The 21,817-nt window shown below is 37.1% G+C and overlaps 2 protein-coding genes across 2 annotated transcripts; both read right to left on the minus strand.

The window, feature by feature from the left end:
* Window positions 1-763: 763 nt before the first annotated feature.
* Window positions 764-9,028, minus strand: adal (adenosine deaminase-like). Its single transcript, XM_048159264.1, has 10 exons — window positions 8,869-9,028; window positions 8,626-8,756; window positions 4,675-4,735; window positions 4,506-4,593; window positions 4,342-4,423; window positions 4,140-4,266; window positions 3,986-4,066; window positions 3,756-3,894; window positions 1,484-1,584; window positions 764-1,387 (listed from the first exon to the last, which is right to left on the minus strand). Exons 1-10 carry the CDS (start codon window positions 9,025-9,027, stop codon window positions 1,196-1,198), a joined length of 1,161 nt encoding a protein of 386 aa, XP_048015221.1. The 5' UTR covers window position 9,028; the 3' UTR covers window positions 764-1,195.
* A 326-nt stretch (window positions 9,029-9,354) lies between these two features.
* Window positions 9,355-14,854, minus strand: cplx3a (complexin 3a). The gene is made up of 3 exons (XM_048159609.1): window positions 14,060-14,854; window positions 13,104-13,191; window positions 9,355-10,197 (listed from the first exon to the last, which is right to left on the minus strand). Exons 1-3 carry the CDS (start codon window positions 14,215-14,217, stop codon window positions 9,973-9,975), a joined length of 471 nt encoding a protein of 156 aa, XP_048015566.1. The 5' UTR covers window positions 14,218-14,854; the 3' UTR covers window positions 9,355-9,972.
* Window positions 14,855-21,817: the final 6,963 nt, after the last annotated feature.

A 21,817-nucleotide genomic window follows, 5' to 3' on the forward strand; every position in this document is an offset into this window, starting at 1 on the left:
ATTCCGAGAGCATGTGAAGGCAGCATAAACCACACGGTGGTGGAGAACAGAGTTGTTTTTTTTGTCTTTTTAGAATAAATTCACAACCACTTACTACTTTGGTCTTGAGAAGTTAAAGTCAGCATGAAACAGAAGCTGTGATAGTTTTTTCTTCCCTTTTGTCCAGTATATCGAAGTGAATTTTTTAACAAGAAAAAATGTAGGGCGGGACTTGATTGGATGGTTGTGGTTTGCTATTGGTCGATCTCATTTGAGTGACGGGTTGAGAAGAGATGTCACTACAAGAGGGAGGAGAAATTATTTTGATTACAGATTATGAGGACATGACGTTTAAATAAAATAAGGGCATGTACGGATAAATCATTTATAATAAATACTGCAATATTTCTTTTTTTTTTTTTTACAGTGACTTTGTAACTGCATGCTAAGCTGTCACAGACACTTTTTAGCTTTGGCACTAGAGTTGACAAGATCTATGAGGAAATAAAAAGGTGGATGTACAGCCTGACAACAAAATCAATGAATGACATTTAACATGTTATAGATCTGAGCTGTGTAACCTGATCCAGGAAAGAAACCAGAATAATCTAACTTTCTTTGCAGTTTGTGATAAACAGTAAAGGAACATTTAAAATGAACTGCTGCCCTCTAATGGTAAAACCTTTTGGTTGAGACATCAAAATGTGTGTGCGCAAGAGAGAGAATCCTTTATTTTTAACAGATTATCTTGTGCTGTGCTCGTCCAATCAGACACTGACGCCGCAAAATATGTAAATAAGAATGTTAAGAACTTTTTTTGTGCCAAATATGGAGTATTTATTAAGAAGCAACAATAAAAATTGTATTAAAAATGTAAAAGGAATAGACCACTTTCACACAGGCTGTGTAATTAATAAATTAATATTTAAAATAGTTGTATTATATCCCAAATTAAAAAACAATATTAATTTTCAAGAAACATTCAATAGTCCATCATAAATATTAAAATTTTAAAGCCAGCTTAATTTAAACACTCCAACTCTGTTTGACACAACACATGTAGTTTATGTATTAATTCAGATATTAATGCAGTGTGTGCTTTGAAACTGAGGAAACTGACATAATTAGCTGCAACAATGTGCCTTCATTTTTGAAAAGCACCGTTTGGGCTCTCTGAGGTAGGACTGTTGGTCAAGTTTACAGCTGTCATTGTTTCTCATGGGAGAAACTGCTGTTTGAGCTCAGCCCATTTCTTCTCCAGCCTCTGTTTGATTGGCTCAGGGGCGAAGGTATATCCAATGGCCTGCTGGGAGAGCTTCCACACGGCCTCCTGAGACAAACCAAAGGTGGAGGCAGCCAGCTGGTACTCCTGAGAGAGATCCGTGCAGAACACGCCCTTATCATCCGTCTGACGGGACAGGAGGAGCAACAGGACTTTTGTTATTTTCTAATAGAATTTATAAACACTTTTTAAAAAAAGTTAGTTTGGGGGAAAAAAACTCACGCAGAGAACACATGGGTGTCCACGATTATACCAGTACTGGAAGTGATGCTTGTCATATGAAGGCACTGTTTGACCTTTGACATTAGAGGTCAAACACAGCTCTGCAAAACAAGATAGTTACATTTAAATACGTTTAAAGTTCAAGTGTGTAATTAAATAGTAACATGCTCATATATATATATATATATATATATACACACACACACACATACACATACACAGTGCTCAGTGTAAATGAGTACACCCCCTTTGAAAAGTAACATTTTAAACAATATCGCAATGAACACAAAAACAATTTCCAAAATGTTGACAAGACTAAGTTTAATATAACATCTGTTTAACTTATAACATGAAAGTAAGATTAAAATGTAACTTAGAGAACAAAATGTTCAGTTTTACTCAAATTAGGGTGTACACCCCACTGAAAGTCTCTGGAGCAAAGCTAAATTTTAGACTACAAATGTGTAATTTAACAAGTGAGTCTAATTATTCATTACACAGGTGTCCAGCAGACAGTTGACTATAAAAGGGTGTTAAAACACCTTCCCATTTCATGCTGTCAGCAATGGCACCACATGAAAGAGAAATGTCACAAGACCTGAGAAAGAAAATAATTTCTTTACTTTTTATTTCTGAAGAGACAAGTTGAGCATCACTCTCCATCCAGCATCCAGTCTCTAAAAGAGGTCATTCTTGTTGCAAAATGTTGCCAACTTGTTCATTCCATGCCTAGAAAACTTGGTGCTGTCATTAAAAATCATGGAGGTCATACAAAGTACTAGATGTAGTAGTTTTTGTTGTGGGGTGTACTCATTTTTGCATCACCCTAATTTGAGTAAAACTGAAAAATGTGTAATCTAAGTTATATTATTAACCTTACTTTCATGTTATAAGTTAAACAGATGTTATATTAAATTTAGTCTTATCAACATTTTGGAAATTTCTTTTGTGTTCATTGAGATATTGTTTAAAATGTTACTTTTCAAAGGGGGTGTACTCATTTACGCTGAGCACTGCATACACAGCATGTAATTTTGGAATTATGATGGAAAACTAGTATAAAATTCTTTAAAGTTCAAGTATGTAATTTAGAAATTACAATAAAACACTATTTAAAAAACTTATAATACATTTTTTTTTTAAATATTGTTTAAAAGTTCAGAAATGAAAATAAAATATTAAAATTAGTTAAAAAGAATTCTTTAAAGTTCAAGTATTTAATTCTGGAATTACGATTGAAATCTAGTCAAAAACATAAAATAGTAAAATGAAATAGTAAAATAGCTAAAATATATATATATATATAAAATTCTTTAAAGTTCAAGAATGTAATTTTAGAATTATGATGGAAAACTAATGAAAAAATAGTTAAAACAAAAATAAAGTTAAATAAAAATAAAATAGTAAAATAGCTTTAAAATGATTATTTAGTTAAAATAAAATAGTAAAATAGTAAAAATATATTCTTTAAACTTTCAAGTATGTAGTTTTGGAATTCTATTCAAAAACTTATAATAGTTAATAACCTAAAATAGTAAATAATTTAAAAAAAAATATTGTTTAAAAGTTCAGAAATGAAAATAAAATATTAAAATTAGTTAAAAAGAATTCTTTAAAGTTCAAGTATTTAATTTTGGAATTACGATTGAAATCTAGTCAAAAACATAAAATAGTAAAATTAAATAGTAAAAAAGCTAAAATATATATATATAATTCTTTAAAGTTCAAGAATGTAATTTTAGAATTATGATGGAAAACTAATGAAAAAATAGTTAAAACAAAAATAAAGTTAAATAAAAATAAAATAGTAAAATAGCTTAAAAATAATTATTTAGTTAAAATAAAATATTAAGATAGTAAAAATATATTCTTTAAAATTTCAAGTATGTAGTTTTGGAATTCTATTCAAAAACATAAGATAGTTAATAACATAAAATAGTACATAATTAAAAAAATATTCTTATGATGGAAAACGAGTTAAAAAAGTTAATAAAAATAAAAATAAAGTAAGGTTACACTTCATTTTTGTTACAGTGCAATTATACATTTATGTACTGAGTAATATTAATTAACTACATGTGTTTACTATTGTTTACTATTACTATTTGCATAATTTATAGTCATTACTATAGTAACTACATGTAACATGTGTAACAAGGTCACTGTAAAATAAAGTGTTACCTAAAGTAAAAAAAAAAAGTAAAATATTTTTTAAAAAGAATTCTTTAAAGTTCAAGCATGTAATTTTGGAATTAAGATGGAAAACTCTTACCAATAGGAATATTTTGTTTGCAAACTTTCTCCACAAGACTGTCCGATCCACCGACCTCAGGATGCAGGTAGGTTCCGTGGCCGATTCTATCAGGAGGCAAGTTCAACAGCAGCTCGGACTCGTCTCTCTGAGAAGGAACCTGAAACACACACAAACTCTTGTGTAAACCGCGTAAAAGAATTCATACCAAAACATACTTCCAATAAGGAGATGTTTCCATGTGCTCTGACCTCTGAGAGGTGTAGAGCCAACTTCAGACCGCAGTTCTTGGCTTTCTGAAGTGCAGAGAGCAAGTCTTTTCCATGGCCGACCTGTATGATCAAAGATATTGAGACTGCAGCCAGAAACATGCGGAGTATGATGTTAATTGCAATCTGAACTCACGGTTGGGTCTCCACTGAGGTCAAGTCCAACTACAACTCCATCACTGGAAAGCAGGAAGTCTTCTGCCAGCTTCACTGTCTCCATGGCAACCTCAGGCCCGTGTCTGCGGTCCACAGCCACGAGAAACCTGTGCAAACATACAGTAGGTGACCATAAAAGTGGCAGGTTGTCATCTAGAAAATCGAGAATAGCTAAAAATTACCTGACATCAATGTCAACTTCCTCTTGTTTACACTGCCGGATGGCTTCCAGCACAGTTTCAATGTATCTTTGTTTAGTGAGACCTTTTTGTGACAAAAATAAATGTCAACAAAAAGCAGAAATGAGCTTCTAATAATTGTTTGATATATGAACTGCTTCCAGTACCTGTTTCAGTCACTTCCCGTGGCGTGCTACGAAGCTCCAAGTATTTTACGCCATCTGCTGCGAACTCTTGAATGACTGCTTTGGCAACCTATTTTAATAATAGTAGTTCCCTTTTTAATTTATTCTTAAAGGTACAAAAGGATAAAACATTGAGTAAATGTTGCTTTACCATTAGGATGTCCTCTTCTGAATCAACCAGCTGATGAATCACTTTAAACACTTGAAAACACCTAATGGAGAGATACACCGACTTAATAGCTCACCTGTAATTACCGAGATAACATCAGGACTAGGTCTTCAACAATCATCCCCTGGTTTCATAGACAAGTCTCAAGCCTAGTCCCAGACTAAAATGCATGTTTGAGCTGTTTGAGCATCTTAAAGCAGGTCAGTGTCATTGTTTTGTCTCAAGATGTACACCTTTTCTAAGGTACGTTAATAAAAGCTTCTTAAATGCCCTAATTGAACTAAGGCTTAATCCTGGCTTAATCTAAGCCCTGTCAGCTTGTCTGTGAAACTCTGTTTCGACTTAAGTTACCTGGAACAATTTGTCCCAGGAAAATGTTTCCCCCAGACCTGTTGATGTCTGCGTTTCCATCGCGGTCTAAAGTACCGCGAAGAAGAGTCCGGTACTGTAGGACTACGCGCGACTAGCCTGGTAATACCAGACTCTGCTACTTCACTTTGCTTCGTAGACAGAGTCTGGAATGGCATAATAGAGAAGTGTTTTCTCTCTCGCTAGGGGACGCTTGTCTGAAGTTTAAAATCATTGGTTACCCGTAAGCCAATCAGATACGTTTAGTTATGACATATGTTATCCGCCTGTACAGCCGCATCGAAGCACAGACATCATGCATGGAACTCAAATCTATGATTGAACTTCCACTGTAAACCTGTTGTAAACACATGATGATGTGAGCGAAATACCGGAGTGAACATGGCTGTAAACGACTTTTGCAGATTATGCGAAGTTAATGCATCCCGAAGTTTGCATCCCGTGTCTCGTTTCCCATTTCCGCGGTCGTTTCGGTTTTCGATTTCTCTAACCTACAATGTAAAACTCGGCGCTTAGCATCTACGTCACGGCTCTCAGCCCGCCCTCTGTTCGTTGATTGGCCCGGCTGTTTCCAGACCGGTGGCAAACACAAAGCTCTGACGCTGTATCAGACTGAGTACAGAAGCGAAATGAAATTGAGCGGAAGTAGGAAGTCTGACGTAGTCAGGCTAACGCGCGACTGCAGTTCCCGCTAGATTTCGCCCTCCGCAAAAAAGCTTAATAAAGCCTGAACCTCGTACTACCTCGTGAGCAGGGACTTTCTGAGTGGGACATTTTTTACCTGGAACTTTATTTAAACCCTGGTTCCTGCGGTCAAAACACACCGATTACCACCCCAAAGTCCCTATAGTTCCTGGGGAAAGTTCATGCAGTGGAAAGACTCATAATAAACAAAAAGTCATTTGTCGCCACCTACTGGTTTATCGATGTAACCTTCAGAAGACAAGCTGCCATTTCTTCTCAGGACTCATGGAAATAAATTCATTTATTTTTAGTTTCACAAAATATTAGAAAGATAAAATCAGTTTAATGTGCACTACAAATTTAGTCCACTAGTCTAGTTGTCAAAAAATAATGTCTTAATCCAAATATGTATACCTCCCTACTATATAGTAGGGGAAGAACAGTGAGACAAGGGCCTGGTTTCATAGACAGGGCTTAGATTAAGCCAGGATTAGGCCTTAGGCTTTAAAGGGTTAGTTCACCCAAAAATGAAAATAATGTCATTAATTACTCACCCTCATGTCGTTCCACACCCGTAAGACCTTCGTTCATCTTCAGAACACAAATTAAGATATTGTTGATGAAATCCGATGGCTCAGTGAGGCCAACAATGTTACTGCTAGGGCTGCACGATATATCGCATGAGATTGTCACGTGCATTTCGTCAGTAAAGCCGGTTCCCTGATTACTGCTAAATCGCCATCACCTGCTTTCAAACGGAGCGGCATTTAATAGACAGAGCCGTAGTTCACTGACAAGCTACGCAATATCGCGTTCATTATCGAAGGCGATTCATCTGCGATATGAACGCGATATTGCGTGGCTTGTCAGTGAACTACGGCTCTGTCTATTAAATGCCGCTCCGTTTGAAAGCAGGTGATGGCGATTTAGCAGTAATCAGGGAACCGGCTTTACTGACGAAATGCACGTGACAATCTCATGCGATATATCGTGCAGCCCTAGTTACTGCACCTCTCAAGATCCATAAAGGTACTATAAACATATTTAAATCAGTTCATGTGACTACAGTGGTTCTATCTTAATATTATAAAGCGATAAGAATACTTTCTGTGCGCCAAAAAAACAAAATAATGACTTCTATATGGGCAGATTTCAAAACACTGCTTCGAATCAGTGAAAAAACGTGCCAAAGTCACGTGATTTCAGCAGTTTAGCCGTTTGATAGGAGATCTGAATTACTAATTTGAAACAAAAGATTCATAAAGCTCAGAAGCTTCATGAAGCAGTGTTTTGAAATCGCTCATCACTAGATATTGTTGAAAAGTTGTTTTTTTTTGGCGCACAAAAAGTATTCTTGTCGCTTTATAATATTAGGATAGAACCGCTGAACTCACATGAACTTATTCAAATATGTTTTTAGTACCTTTATGGATCTTGAGAGAGGAAATGTCATTGCTTTGAATGCAGGCCTCACTGAGCCATCGGATTTCATCAACAATATCTTAATTTGTGTTCGGAAGATGAACTTGTGAAGATGAAGATGAAGATGTCTTACAGGTGTGGAACAACATGAGGGTAAGTAATAAATGACATTACTTTCATTTTTGGGTGAACTAACCCTTTAAGTAGCTTTTTAAAAAAAAAACATTTTAGGGGACTTCAGCCTTGTCTGTGAAACTGGGAGAAGGAGTATGTATGGAGTTGGACTCACAGTATTCATAAAACAGTAGCTGAAAATTACCCAGATGAACAACTTCGAATGAACACTTCTCTATCCCATGAGGCCACCAGAAAGGAGTTGTGAATGGCAGATACAACCAGTGTTGCCAAGTCCACGGTTTTCCCGTGGAATTGGGCTACTTTAACACTGTTGCTGTGGGTTGTTTTTCATGTCCGAGGGTTGAAGCGACCCCAAATAACATGATATTTAGCCCCTGGAATGCGAATTTTACCAGTGGAACCCCACCAAAAACGTAGATTTTACCCCCCGGAACGCTACCTTTGAGTAGCAATAGGGCATGTTTTGTTGTGAAAACCTGGCAACCCTGGATACAACTAACACTAGTACTCTAACTTTTAGTAAATGGTCTCTCCTTCTTTGAAAAATGTTTTAATAATAATTTTATAAAGTACCCTTTTTAATGCTGTATATACACACTGTGTGTGGATATCAGTTAACGATATTGAACATTTATTTATTTTATTTATTTTTTAATTGCCCTTTCTCATTTTTGGGTTAACTTTAAAATTGACTTTGGATTGATTCTAAAAAGATTTAAACGTAGAACCTTACAATATTTTACTGAAAACCAAATCACATAATTAATATTTTAATTATTTTATCAACATTTTACATTCACAAGTCAAGAATAACTAAAAAAATAATCAATTATTACCTTTAGTAACACTGATTTTAAGATGTACTTTGAAACTATTTGGAACATGAGAACACAAAATAAGAAACTATACAAATTCATGTGACTGCCTGATGTTAAACATTTGTTTGTTAGCTTTTTATTGCTGATATTTATTCTTTAGCCTATTATTGTTATTGTTTTGTTCCTTATCTCACATTCTCTGAACTTTTAAGTACTGTACTTCTTTTTTTTTTCTGTATTTGACTGTTATTATGAATTAAAAACAAAAAAAAAATTACAATGACAACATGACGGATGTATTAAGTATGGATTAAATTCATAATACACACATTCATACTATATAGAGCATATTTATTTGACGGTCGAGAAGTAGGAGCTTTTTCAAAAGAAGTATATGCTATTTCGGACGCAGTCTCTCTCTCAAATTTTTCTACCAGTGCATGTTGTAATGTAAATGTGAAAACAACAGTTTATTTGAACTGTACTGGTGTTTGATACGGACTCGTCCAGTGTTCGGCGCTGTCCGCGGCGGATGGCGGTCATGCTGTGCTCGATGTTCAGATGCGGCTTGCGCTGTATGAGCGTCTCCATACTCTCAAAACTGACAGATCCATTGAGATGCGCGTGCAGCTCCTGAAAGAAAATAAAAACACTGTATTTGATTTACTATTTTCATTAATGTATATAAAAACATTGGGTTGAGCTCATTAAAAGATAAAAAAAAATCTATTTTTGTGTTTCCTACCACTTTAGGCAGCTGACGATAAAAGAGATCCGCTTCTGTGTCCATCGCTGTTTCCGACAGAATCATGCGTGTTATAAACAGCGATTGAATGACACATGGAGACGGAATGTTTTTCCTGATGCACCAAGTTGCGTTGCAGAAATGAGTCATAGACAACATCGACTTTTGACAGTGGTTCCCATATTGTTTCAAATTAAATTGGCGGCAAAATTATGACACCAGTGTTATTTTAGCATCATTGAGTTTTGAATTCATATTTATTTTTATATTTTCCGTTTTCATTTTGATTTTAGCTAAACTTATTACATTTCAGGTAGTTGCTCATTTACTAAAATAAATATATACAGTACTAAAATAAATAAAACTAAAACTATGTAGGCTAGACATTTTTATTAAAAAAGTAAGAAAAATAGCATATACTACTAAAAACGACAAAATTGTTTTTTAATATTTTATTTCAGTTAACATTTATTTTATTTCAAGTAAAAAACTTTAACTACAATAACCCTGACTGACAATAAATAAATAAATAAAAAATACATTTAAATATGACTTTACAAGTTTATATTTAGATTCTCTTTCACCTAAAAAACAACAATTAATATTTTATCTACACACTTCACATAAATACATCGAAATACTGACTGAGTACATAAAAAGGTGCAAATACATATTTTAATAGTATAATTTAAGCAGTTTCGTATTTTATACTTTTTAGTAATATGTATTCAGCAGACCGGAATACTGTAACATTTTCTGGCTCATTTAAAGTAGATGTAGAATAGTCAATCACATATAAACAAATACAACATATTTTAAGCACTAAATAACAACAAGTAGAAAGATGTTAACTGATAATTATTGCCTTAAGCCACTATTATGACAAAGCATAACGTATACAGTGTGGCACACATTATTTGCAATATCAACAAACACTTCAAATGTATATATGATTGCTTGGCTTTGGGTAGGAGCTTGTATTTTACAAAGAATCTCATTATAGGCATGCTGTTTATGGATCTGATTTATTCCCTATATTCTCCCTGAAGTCATCGGAGCCGAGGAAACATCCGATCCGCAATCAGCAGTCCAGCTCTGCCTGGATTACATAACATCACACTTTTCAGCCGACTGTCTAATGTCTTCAAGGGCGGACTGGGCCTTCTCTTTTATCTGATCAATATCTACGTTCTGAATGTTGGTCAGCTGACCCAGGACAGACTGCTTTTGCTCCTCCTCCTGGTTGTCTTCAGCGATCATCTTGGCCAGTTCTGTGGGCAACTCCACGTCATCTGCCGCAGCCTGAATTTGCGTGTCGTCCAGTTCACTCTGTAAATAAAAAGTACAAGTTAATAATGCAAATAACCTGTATAAATGTCTTTGTTCTGCTGTACACAAAGGAAGATGTTTGTAACCAAGCAGATCTCACCCCCCATTGACTACCATAGTAATTTTTTCCTACTATGGTAGTCAATGGAGGGGCGAGATCTGCTTGGTTGAATGTTTGGAAGAATGTTTGTAACCAAGCAGATCGCGCCCCCCATTGACTACCATAGTATTTTTTTTTTCTACTATGGTAGTCAATGGGGGACGAGATCTGCTTGGTTGAATGTTTGGAAGAATGTTTGTAACCAAGCAGATCTCGCCCCCCCATTGACTACCATAGTAATTTTTTTCCTACTATGGTAATCAATGGGGGGCGAGATCTGTTTGGTTGAATGTTTGGAAGAATGTTTGTTAACCAAGCAGATCGTGCCCCCCATTGACTACCATAGTCATTTTTTTTCTTACTGTGGTAGTCAATTAGGGGCAAGATCTGCTTGGTTGAATGTTTGGAAGAATGTTTGTAACCAAGCAGATCTCGCCCCCCCATTGACTACCATAATAATTTTTTTCCTACTATGGTAGTCAATGGGGGTGAGATCTGCTTGGTTGAATGTTTGGAAGAATGTTTGTAACCAAGCAGATCTCGCCCCCCCATTGACTACCATAGTAATTTTTTTCCTACTATGGTAGTCAATGGGGGGTGAGATCTGCTTGGTTGAATGTTTGGAAGAATGTTTGTAACCAAGCAGATCTCGCCCCCCATTGACTACCATAGTAATTTTTTTTCTTACTATGGTAGTCAATTAGGGGAGAGATCTGCTTGGTTGAATGTTTGGAAGAATGTTTGTAACCAAGCAGATCTCGCCCCCCATTGACTACCATAGTAATTTTTTTTCTTACTGTGGTAGTCAATGGGGGGCAAGATCTGCTTGGTTGAATTTTTGGAAAAATGTTTGTAATCAAGCAGATCTCGCCCTCCCATTGACTACCATAGTAATTTTTTCCTACTATGGTAATCAATGGGGGGCGAGATCTGCTTGGTTGAATGTTTGGAAGAATATTTGTAACTAAGCAGATCTCGCCCCCCATTGACTACCATAGTCATTTTTTTTCTTACTGTGGTAGTCAATTAGGGGCAAGATCTGCTTAGTTGAATGTTTGGAAGAATGTTTGTAACCAAGCAGATCTCGCCCCCCATTGACTACCATAGTAATTTTTTTCCTACTATGGTAATCAATGGGGGGTGAGATCTGCTTGGTTGAATGTTTGGAAGAATATTTGTAACCAAGCAGATCTCGCCCCCCATTTACTACCATAGTAATTTTCTTTCTTACTGTGGTAGTCAATTAGGGGCAAGATCTGCTTGGTTGAATGTTTGGAAGAATGTTTGTAACCAAGCAGATCTCGCCCCCCCCATTGACTACCATAGTAATTTTTTTCCTACTATGGTAGTCAATGGGGGGTGAGATCTGCTTGGTTGAATGTTTGGAAGAATGTTTGTAACCAAGCAGATCTCGCCCCCCCCATTGACTACCATAGTAATTTTTTTCCTACTATGGTAATCAATGGGGGGCGAGATCTGCTTGGTTTAATGTTTGGAAGAATGTTTGTAACCAAGCAGATCGCGCCCCCCATTGACTACCATAGTATTTTTTTTTTTCTACTATGGTAGTCAATGGGGGACGAGATCTGCTTGGTTGAATGTTTGGAAGAATGTTTGTAACCAAGCAGATCTCGCCCCCCCATTGACTACCATAGTAATTTTTTTCCTACTATGGTAATCAATGGGGGGCGAGCTCTGTTTGGTTGAATGTTTGGAAGAATGTTTGTTAACCAAGCAGATCGTGCCCCCCATTGACTACCATAGTCATTTTTTTTCTTACTATGGTAGTCAATGGGGGGCGAGATCTGCTTGGTTGAATGTTTGGAAGAATGTTTGTAACCAAGCAGATCTCGCCCCCCCATTGACTACCATAGTAATTTTTTTCCTACTATGGTAATCAATGGGGGGTGAGATCTGCTTGGTTGAATGTTTGGAAGAATATTTGTAACCAAGCAGATCTTGCCCCCCATTTACTACCATAGTAATTTTCTTTCTTACTGTGGTAGTCAATTAGGGGCAAGATCTGCTTGGTTGAATGTTTGGAAGAATGTTTGTAACCAAGCAGATCTCGCCCCCCCATTGACTACCATAGTAATTTTTTTCCTACTATGGTAGTCAATGGGGGGTGAGATCTGCTTGGTTGAATGTTTGGAAGAATGTTTGTAACCAAGCAGATCTCGCCCCCCATTGACTACCATAGTAATTTTTTTTCTTACTATGGTAGTCAATTAGGGGAGAGATCTGCTTGGTTGAATGTTTGGAAGAATGTTTGTAACCAAGCAGATCTCGCCCCCCATTGACTACCATAGTAATTTTTTTTCTTACTGTGGTAGTCAATGGGGGGCAAGATCTGCTTGGTTGAATTTTTGGAAGAATGTTTGTAATCAAGCAGATCTCGCCCTCCCATTGACTACCATAGTAATTTTTTCTTACTATGGTAATCAATGGGGGGCGAGATCTGCTTGGTTGAATGTTTGGAAGAATATTTGTAACTAAGCAGATCTCGCCCCCCATTGACTACCATAGTCATTTTTTTTCTTACTGTGGTAGTCAATTAGGGGCAAGATCTGCTTAGTTGAATGTTTGGAAGAATGTTTGTAACCAAGCAGATCTCGCCCCCCATTGACTACCATAGTAGGAAAAAAAAAATACTGCGATCTGCGTAGTTACAAACATTCTTCCAAATATCTTCCTTTGTGTTCAGCAGAACAAAGACATTTATACAGGTTTGGAACAATTTGAGGGGGAGTAAATGATGACAAAATTTAAATTTTTGGGTGAAATATCCCTTTAAAGTGATGTTTACTTTTGGAAGACGATATTTTTCCCTGAAGTGGCTTCTGACCGTGGCCCGTTCAGCCTTCTTCTGGGCAAAACTGGCATCTCGCTCAATCCTAGTAGAAAAACAGAAGTTAGATTGACACAAATGTACTTAAACATGAAATGTATAATTAATATCAATATGAAATCATAATATTATCAATATGAAATATTGTTTAGTGTTGAAGTTAACTTTTTTATGTCTAGGACAAAGTAATACGATGCCATTCAAAAATGCACACAATAGAAGAAAAACAGCTGCATATGCATTTCTGCAGAGGAGTCACTGTCCTCAAGGCCAAACCAGAGAAACACGGATCTGGAGAGCAAGGTGACATGCACTATTGATTAAACCACAGAAATACAGGAAGCTGGAGATAAACACTGACCTTCTCTACAGCTCCTTGTATTACATGTGAACAAGTGACTGCAATGCAAATTGTGTATTAAATTCAAACAGGAGGGATAGAGTCCTCATAATTTGATATATAAAAATATAAAATGTTTAAATATAATTATTATTGTGGCATTTAACCGGGTTCTCATTTAACATTTATCTGTGTCAGGATATGGAGCAGCCTCCTTTTTTGGTAAAGTGAATGAATGAATGGTATATTCATATAACGCATTTTCTATGTACAACTGTATATGTGGAATTTGTTGTTGAATAAAAATAAAATAAAATAAAAAATATCTGGAAATTCTACAAATATTAATACAATTATTTATTAAAATATTTATAAAATTATATAAAAACAATGCATTAAATTATTATTTATATAAAAAAAATCGAATTCATTTGCTATTACCAAACGAAATAGAAAATGGAGGGGGAAAATACGAATATATATAATAATAAATATTCAAAAATATCACAGATTTAAAATCATATTCTTTGGTCATGACCACACCGCTAAAGAAATAGTTGTTGATGAATCTTACTTCTCCTCCGCCAACTGTTCTTGATATTGTTCGAACTCTTCGTGTGTCATTCCTTTTGCTGCAGCTTCTGACTTTTCTCCTTCTGGTTTTTCTTCTCCAAGACCCCCGGTAAGATCCTTCAGCTGTCCCCCTATCATGTGTTTAAACATAAAAGCCATTGTTTTTCTGCAGAATACTATATAAAGATATAAATCGCCGGTTTCTTTGGATTATATGCCAGTCGCTTGAGAAAGTCTAGTTGTCTCGTGTGAGGAGAAAACAAAAACGCGACAACGAAAGTAGCCTAGATGTTTTCCTTTCTTCCGCTCAATTCAAGTTTCAGCAACAAATATTCATAACCTGTACAACGCAGAGAAATTCTCTCTCTCTCTCTCTCTCTCTCTCTCTCTCTCTCTCTCTCTCTCTCTCTCTCTCTCTCTCTATGAAGTAGCGCGCGACTTCTGATTCATGACGCTTCTGCTTACGCGACTGAAGGTGAGGTTCAAAAACATTGCAAAAGTCAACAATGGCTGATAAAAAAACAAAAACAAACTTTAGTTCATGATGTTGCAGAGACATATATTCAATGTATTTATTCTTTAATATAATTGTATAACTGCACATGGCCTAGTGCACACTAGCCAGTAATGTTTTGTTTCTAAAATGTGCAGTTTGTTCTGAAATCTTTTTGTAATATGTTGCCAAGATGGAGTTAGTTTGTCATTTACACAGTTTACACAGGGTTCTGTGAGCAGTGAAATGCTGTCATGAGGCTCATTTTCAGAGCACTGACAGTACAGACAGTTGTGCCAACAAACACTGAGTATAAGTAAAATTAAGGTAAAATGTGACATAAGTATATACAGAATGAGAATACTGTGTGTGTGTATATATATATATATATATATATATATATATATATATATATATATAGAATGGAATATTTTCTTTCATATCAATATGGTACAAGATTATTCTACTCAAATCAATGTGATAAACGAGTTAGGTCAAAAGTAATCCAAAAGTAGTCAGATTATATTACCTTAAATATGTAATGTAATGGATTACGTAATTTGTAATCAGTAACCGATTACAATTTGTTAGTAATCTACCCAGCTCTGTATACAGGTGCTGGTCATATAATTAGAATATCATCAAAAAGTTGATTTATTTCACTAATTCCATTCAAAAAGTGAAACTTGTATATTATATTCATTCATTACACACAGACTGATATATTTCAAATGTTTATTTCTTTTCATTTTGATTATTATAACTGACAACTAAGGAAAATCATAAATTCAGTATCTCAGAAAATTAGAATATTGTGAACAGGTTCAATATTGAAGACACCTGGTGCCACACTCTAATCAGCTAATTAACTCAAAACACCTGCAAAGGCCTTTAAATGGTCTCTCAGTCTAGTTCTGTAGGCTACACAATCATGGGGAAGACTGCTGACTTGACAGTTGTCCAAAAGATGACCATTGACACCTTGGACAAGGAGGGCAAGACACAAAAGGTCATTGCAAAAGAGGCTGGCTGTTCACAGAGCTCTGTGTCCAAGCACATTAATAGAGAGGCGAAGGGAAGGAAAAGATGTGGGAGAAAAAAGTGTACAAGCAATAGGGATAACCACACCCTGGAGAGGATTGTGTAACAAAACCCATTCAAAAATGTGGGGGAGATTCACAAAGAGTGGACTGCAGCTGGAGTCAGTGCTTCAAGAACCACTACGCACAGACGTATGCAAGACATGGGTTTCAGGCTGTCGCATTCCTTGTGTCAAGCCACTCTTGAACAACAGACAGCGTCAGAAGCGTCTAAAGACAAAAAGGACTGGACTGCTGTTGAGTGGTCCAAAGTTATGTTCTCTGATGAAAGTAAATTTTGCATTTCCTTTGGAAATCAGGGTCCCAGAGTCTGGAAGAAGAGAGGAGAGGCACACAATCCACGTTGCTTGAGGTCCAGTGTAAAGTTTCCACAGTCAGTGATGGTTTGGGGTGCCATGTCATCTGCTGGTGTTGGTCCACTGTGTTTTCTGAGGTCCAAGGTCAACGCAGCCGTATACCAGGAAGTTTTAGAGCACTTCATGCTTCCTGCTGCTGACTAACTTTATGGAGATGCAGATTTCATTTTCCAACAGGACTTGGCACCTGCACACAGTGCCAAAGCTACCAGTACCTGGTTTAAGGACCATGGTATCCCTGTTCTTAATTGGCTAGCAAACTCGCCTGACCTTAACTCCATAGAAAATCTATGGGGTATTGTGAAGAGGAAGATGCGATATGCCAGACCCAACAATGCAGAAGAGCTGAAGGCCACTATCAGAGCAACCTGGGCTCTCATAACACCTGAGCAGTGCCACAGACTGATCGACTCCATGCCACGCCGCATTGCTGCAGTAATTCAGGCAAAAGGAGCCCCAACTAAGTATCGAGTGCTGTACATGCTCATACTTTTCAGTTGGCCAAGATTTCTAAAAATCCTTTCTTTGTATTGGTCTTAAGTAATATTCTAATTTTCTGAGATACTGAATTTGGGATTTTCCTTAGTTGCCAGTTATAATCATCAAAATTAAAAGAAATAAACATTTGAAATATATCAGTCTGTGTGTAATGAATGAATATAATATACAAGTTTCACTTTTTGAATGGAATTAGTGAAATAAATCAACTTTTTGATGATATTCTAATTATATGACCAGCACCTGTATATTAAATCTTTTGCTATAAGACGTTTCTATATCATATGTATTTTGAGGAATTAAATGCCTTTAATAAATGATGACACTATATCAAAACTGATTACTTACAATCAAATACTTTCGATTTTAACTATTAGGAGACAGGAAATATTTTCATTGGTTTATTTATTTATTTTTTGAGAACTCCATTAATGACGGCCTGTGGGCTTCTAGATGAGTCAGTATGAGTAATGATGAGCTGCGACTGTCACTTCTCTCCTGTGTCAAGTAATCACAGGGCTGCTCAAGTGAAACACCTCGGTCTGTGTCAACTAATTGTACTATACAGCGTTAGGGGCTATATGATTTATGGTTTATACTTTTATGCTAATAAGATTTTGTATAGTCATACAACTGTGGGGAAATGTATAATAAATATTTATTAAATATATACAAATAATAATATATACAAAAATATATTTTCTCTCTTCTCCTCACCTGCCTGCTTTACAATGAATTAAATATGTATTTAATATAAGAGGTTAGAGGTGAATATATGACATTTTAAGTTAATAATAATAATATAAACAACATATTGGTCAAACATATAATGCCTGGCAGATGAATCACCTTCGATAATGAACACGATATTGCGTAGCTTGTCAGTGAACTACGGTTCTGTCTATTAAATGCCGCTCCATTTGAAAGCAGATGATGGCGATTTAGCGGTAATCAGGGAACCGGCTTTACTGACGAAATGCGCGTGACAATCGCATGCGATATATCGCCCAGCCCTACTTAAAACGATAAGCTTTCAGTCACGTGAGCATAACCATGATAGAGACAGTAGTCTAAAATGTCTACCTGTTGACAAATTTCCACTGGTTAATCGCGTCTACCAGTATATCGCCCACCCCTAATACTCATATCATTTTAGGTTCAAATTATATATAGTTTAGATAAAGTTCCTTTAGCATTTTTAAATCATAATTTTTCATTGATATCTACATTTTGAATTGTTTAAATACATTGACAAATCACTTTTCTGAAATGGCATGAATAATACATGTTTAAACATCTTCTTTGGAGGGTATGATGACCTTTCCCGAAGACAGCGGTGAGTCAACGCTTTGTACCATTTGGGGGAATTTTAACAATTACATTTGCTGTGAACATTCATCTTGCTGAATCCAACTGCTTTCAGATGGAAATCTCTGATAATATGAGAGTTTATTCAGAGAAGTCGCACTGAATACATTATCATATATGTTTTAAACATGACCAGCTGCAATCTGATTTGTCCTTATTTGTCCAGTGAAGAACAAGAGACTATATTGAATTGCTTTTAGTATCAATACAAACAGAACAGACACTTTGCCAAACCGTTTACAGCACTTGTTGTCTATGAGGGTCAGTGATTCTTCAGATAAATGCCAGGGCATTGAGAAGGTTTTTCCCTTTCGCCTGAAGCAGTGCCCTTCTCCATTCGTGAATCACTGTACTCAAGTACCCTTCATGAGGCACATTTCTGGCCAAAATGCAAACAGAGGAGGGATGTGTTTTGCATGAGAGAAGACTGTCATGAACGTAAGCATCGTGAGGACTCCACTTCTAGTGTTGATTGGGATGTACACTGGCGTACGAGCTCCCTTAGGCTGGGCGTGGGTGAAGGCCGGATCCGGGCCTGAGCCCAAATGTCATGGGAGAGATGTAAATGGGGGCTGACGAGCACTGCGGAGCGCATCTAAACCTACAGCTGGAGGAACTTTGGTATTTTAGAGAATCAAACTTAGCATGTCACTTAATGTTGCTCTCTTCAGGCAAACACATGAACTCGGAGATAAAGACTGAAGAAACTTAATCACTGCTGCTATTGACTGCTCGTTTGAAGCTATAACATTTCTGTTCCTCCCTCATAACGTGAGATCAGAATCATTTCCTTTAAACCAAACGGTTGAATTAAACTCTTCCTAATGTCCATTGGCAATGTCTTCCACATAGGCCACAAAACAGAGCAAATCATGACACACGCATGGTGACATCCACAGTCAAGCGTTCTGGCGTGAAGCACACAGGACGCCCGAGGGGGAGGCTGAAGTCCCGTCTCCCTGACTTACCTCATATTCTTCCTTGTTAAGCAGGGAAGCTTGCGTGCTTGAAGTTTCATAAGGATCTCACTTTTAAGGGGAACTACTACTACAGGTGGTTTCCTTCCCTTTTCTTTTCAAATAAAAATGAAAATAAAAAAGGAAATCAACATACAGTAAATTAAAATAGTATTCAAATGATGCAAATTAAGCATCATTTTATAGTGCTTATCTGAAGCACAGTCATCTACCTAATGCATTTTATATTTTAAAATTATATATATTATATATACACACATTTGCATGTCACAAAATTTATTAAAAACATATAATACACTGAACAAAATGATAAACAACACTTGTTTTTGCCCCCGTTTTTCATGAGCTGGACTCAAAGATCTAAGACTTTGTACACAAAAGGCCTATTTCTCTCAAATATTGTTCACAAATCTGTCTAAATCTGTGTTAGTGAGCACTTCTCCTTTGCCGAGATAATCCATCCACCGCACAGGTGTGGCATATCAAGATGCTGATTAGACAGCATGATTATTGCACAGGTGTGCCTTAGGTTGGCCACAATAAAAGGCCACTCTAAAATGTACAGTTTTACTGTATTGGGGGGGTCCGGAGACCAGTCAGTATCTGGCGTGACCACTATTTGCCTCATGCAGTGCAGCACATCTCCTTCACATAGAGTTGATCGGGTTGTTGATTGTGGCCTGTGGAATGTTGGTCCACTCCTCTTCAATGGCTGTGGGAAGCTGCTGGATATTGGCAGGAACTGGAACACGCTGTCGTATACGCTGATCCAGAGCATCCCAAACATGCTCAATGGGTGACATGTCCGGTGAGTATGCTGGCCATGCAAGAACTGGAATGTTTTCAGCTTCCAGGGACTGTGTACAGATCCTTGCAACATGGGGCCGTGTGTTATCATGCTGCAACATGAGGTGATGGTCGTGGATGAATGGCACAACAATGGGCCTCAGGATCTCGTCACGGTATCTCTGTGCATTCAAAATGGCATCAATAAAATGCACCCGTGTTCGTTGTCCATAACATACGCCTGTCCATACCATAACCCCACAGCCACCATGGGCCACTCGATCCACAACTTTGACAACAGCGAACCGCTCACCCACACGACGCCATACACGCTGTCTGCCATCTGCCCTGTACAGTGAAAACCAGGATTCATCCGTGAAGAGAACGCCTCTCCAAAGTGCCAGACGCCATTGAATGTGAGCATTTGCCCACTCAAGTCGGTTAAGCCTCGTTTACACTGCACGCGTGTGCGGCGCGTTATGGCTGCGACGCGGCTACCGGAGCTGATACGCGGCCACTCTAGTCAATGCTCGTGTTTACACCAGCCGCGGCGCGGTGCGTTTGAGAAGCGTCCCAGAAGCGGCTCGCCGCGCCGCTTCGCTAAAGATAGGCGCCTCGCCTATTTTTGACGGACGCCGCGTCCAAGACGCGCAGCTCAAATACAAAATAAAGTCAAAATAATCACCCTGAGTAAACTCCCGCTCACATTTCACTTCACTACGATGCCAGAAACTGACGACAAGAGATTCGAAGTTGAAAAACTTGAAATTTCTTTGTTTTTGTTGTCCATAACTGGAATTTTAAGTGTGTTAACTTCATCTGTATGGCTACAGCAAAATAAAGCATGGCATAGCAAAACACAATCAAACCGGACAAAATATAACCATTTAGCCATTAAAAACACGAAAAAATCAATGAAAAAACGTCAGACATGCAAATCTCGTGGTCTCGGGAATCCAGCCGCTTCGCTTCTGAAATGCTTCTGGTGTGAGTTGACACCGCGCAGAGGACGGAACAAAACCATGCCGAAGCCGCAACGCACACGCGTGCAGTGTAAACGAGGGGTAAGCCTCGTTTACACTGCACGCGTCTGCGGTGCGTTACGGCTGCGACGCGGCTACCGGAGCTGATACGCGGCCACTCTAGTCAATGCTCGTGTTTACACCAGCCGCGCCGCGGTGCGTTTGAGAAGCGTCCCAGAAGCGGTTCGCCACGCCGCTTCGCTAAAGATAGGCGCCCCGCCTATTGTTGATGGACGCCGCATCCAAGACGCGCAGCTCAAATACAAAATAAAGTCAAAATAATCACCCTGTGTAAACTCCCGCTCATATTTCACATCACTAGGAGGACAGAAACTGACAAGAGATTCGAAGTTGAAAAACTTGAAATTTCTTTGTTCTTGTTGTCCATAACTGGACTTTTAAGTGTATTAACTTCATCTGCAGGCTACAGCAAAATAAAAGATGGCATAGCAATAAACGCAAATAAACCAGACAAAATATAACCATTTAGCCATTAAAAACACGAAAAAAAACAAGGAAAAAAATGTCAGACAGGCAAATCTCGTGGTCTCGCGAAACCAGCCGCTTTGTTTCTGAAATGCTTCTGGTGTGAGTTGACACCACGCAGAGGATGGAACAAAACCATGACGGAGCCGTAACGCGCCACACACGCGCCGCACACACGTGCAGTGTAAAGGAGGCTTTATTATCTCGGCAAAGGAGAAGTGCTCACTAACACAGATTTAGACAGATTTGTGAACAATATTTGAGAGAAATAGGCCTTTTGTGTACATAGAAAAAGTCTTAGATCTTGGAGTTCAGCTCATGAAAAAACAAAAGTGTTGCGTTTATAATTTTGTTCAGTGTATATAACTATATATATATATATATATATATATATATATATATATATATATATTTTTTTTTTTTTTTTTTTTTTTCATTGCATTTTAATTATATTTCTAACATTTTAATTTATTAATATAATATATATTTATAACATTATTCATGTACGTGTATGTGTATATATATATATATATATATATATATATATATATATATATATATATATATATATTTCAAATGTTGCATTTATATTAAATTATAATTAAATTATATTTTAACAAAAGACTAATTTTTAAGAAAACATTACAAATATGCATTTGTAAATGATCATGTT

This window comes from Megalobrama amblycephala, linkage group LG15, assembly GCF_018812025.1.
Source record: "Megalobrama amblycephala isolate DHTTF-2021 linkage group LG15, ASM1881202v1, whole genome shotgun sequence".
Classification (NCBI taxonomy): Eukaryota; Metazoa; Chordata; class Actinopteri; order Cypriniformes; family Xenocyprididae; genus Megalobrama; species Megalobrama amblycephala.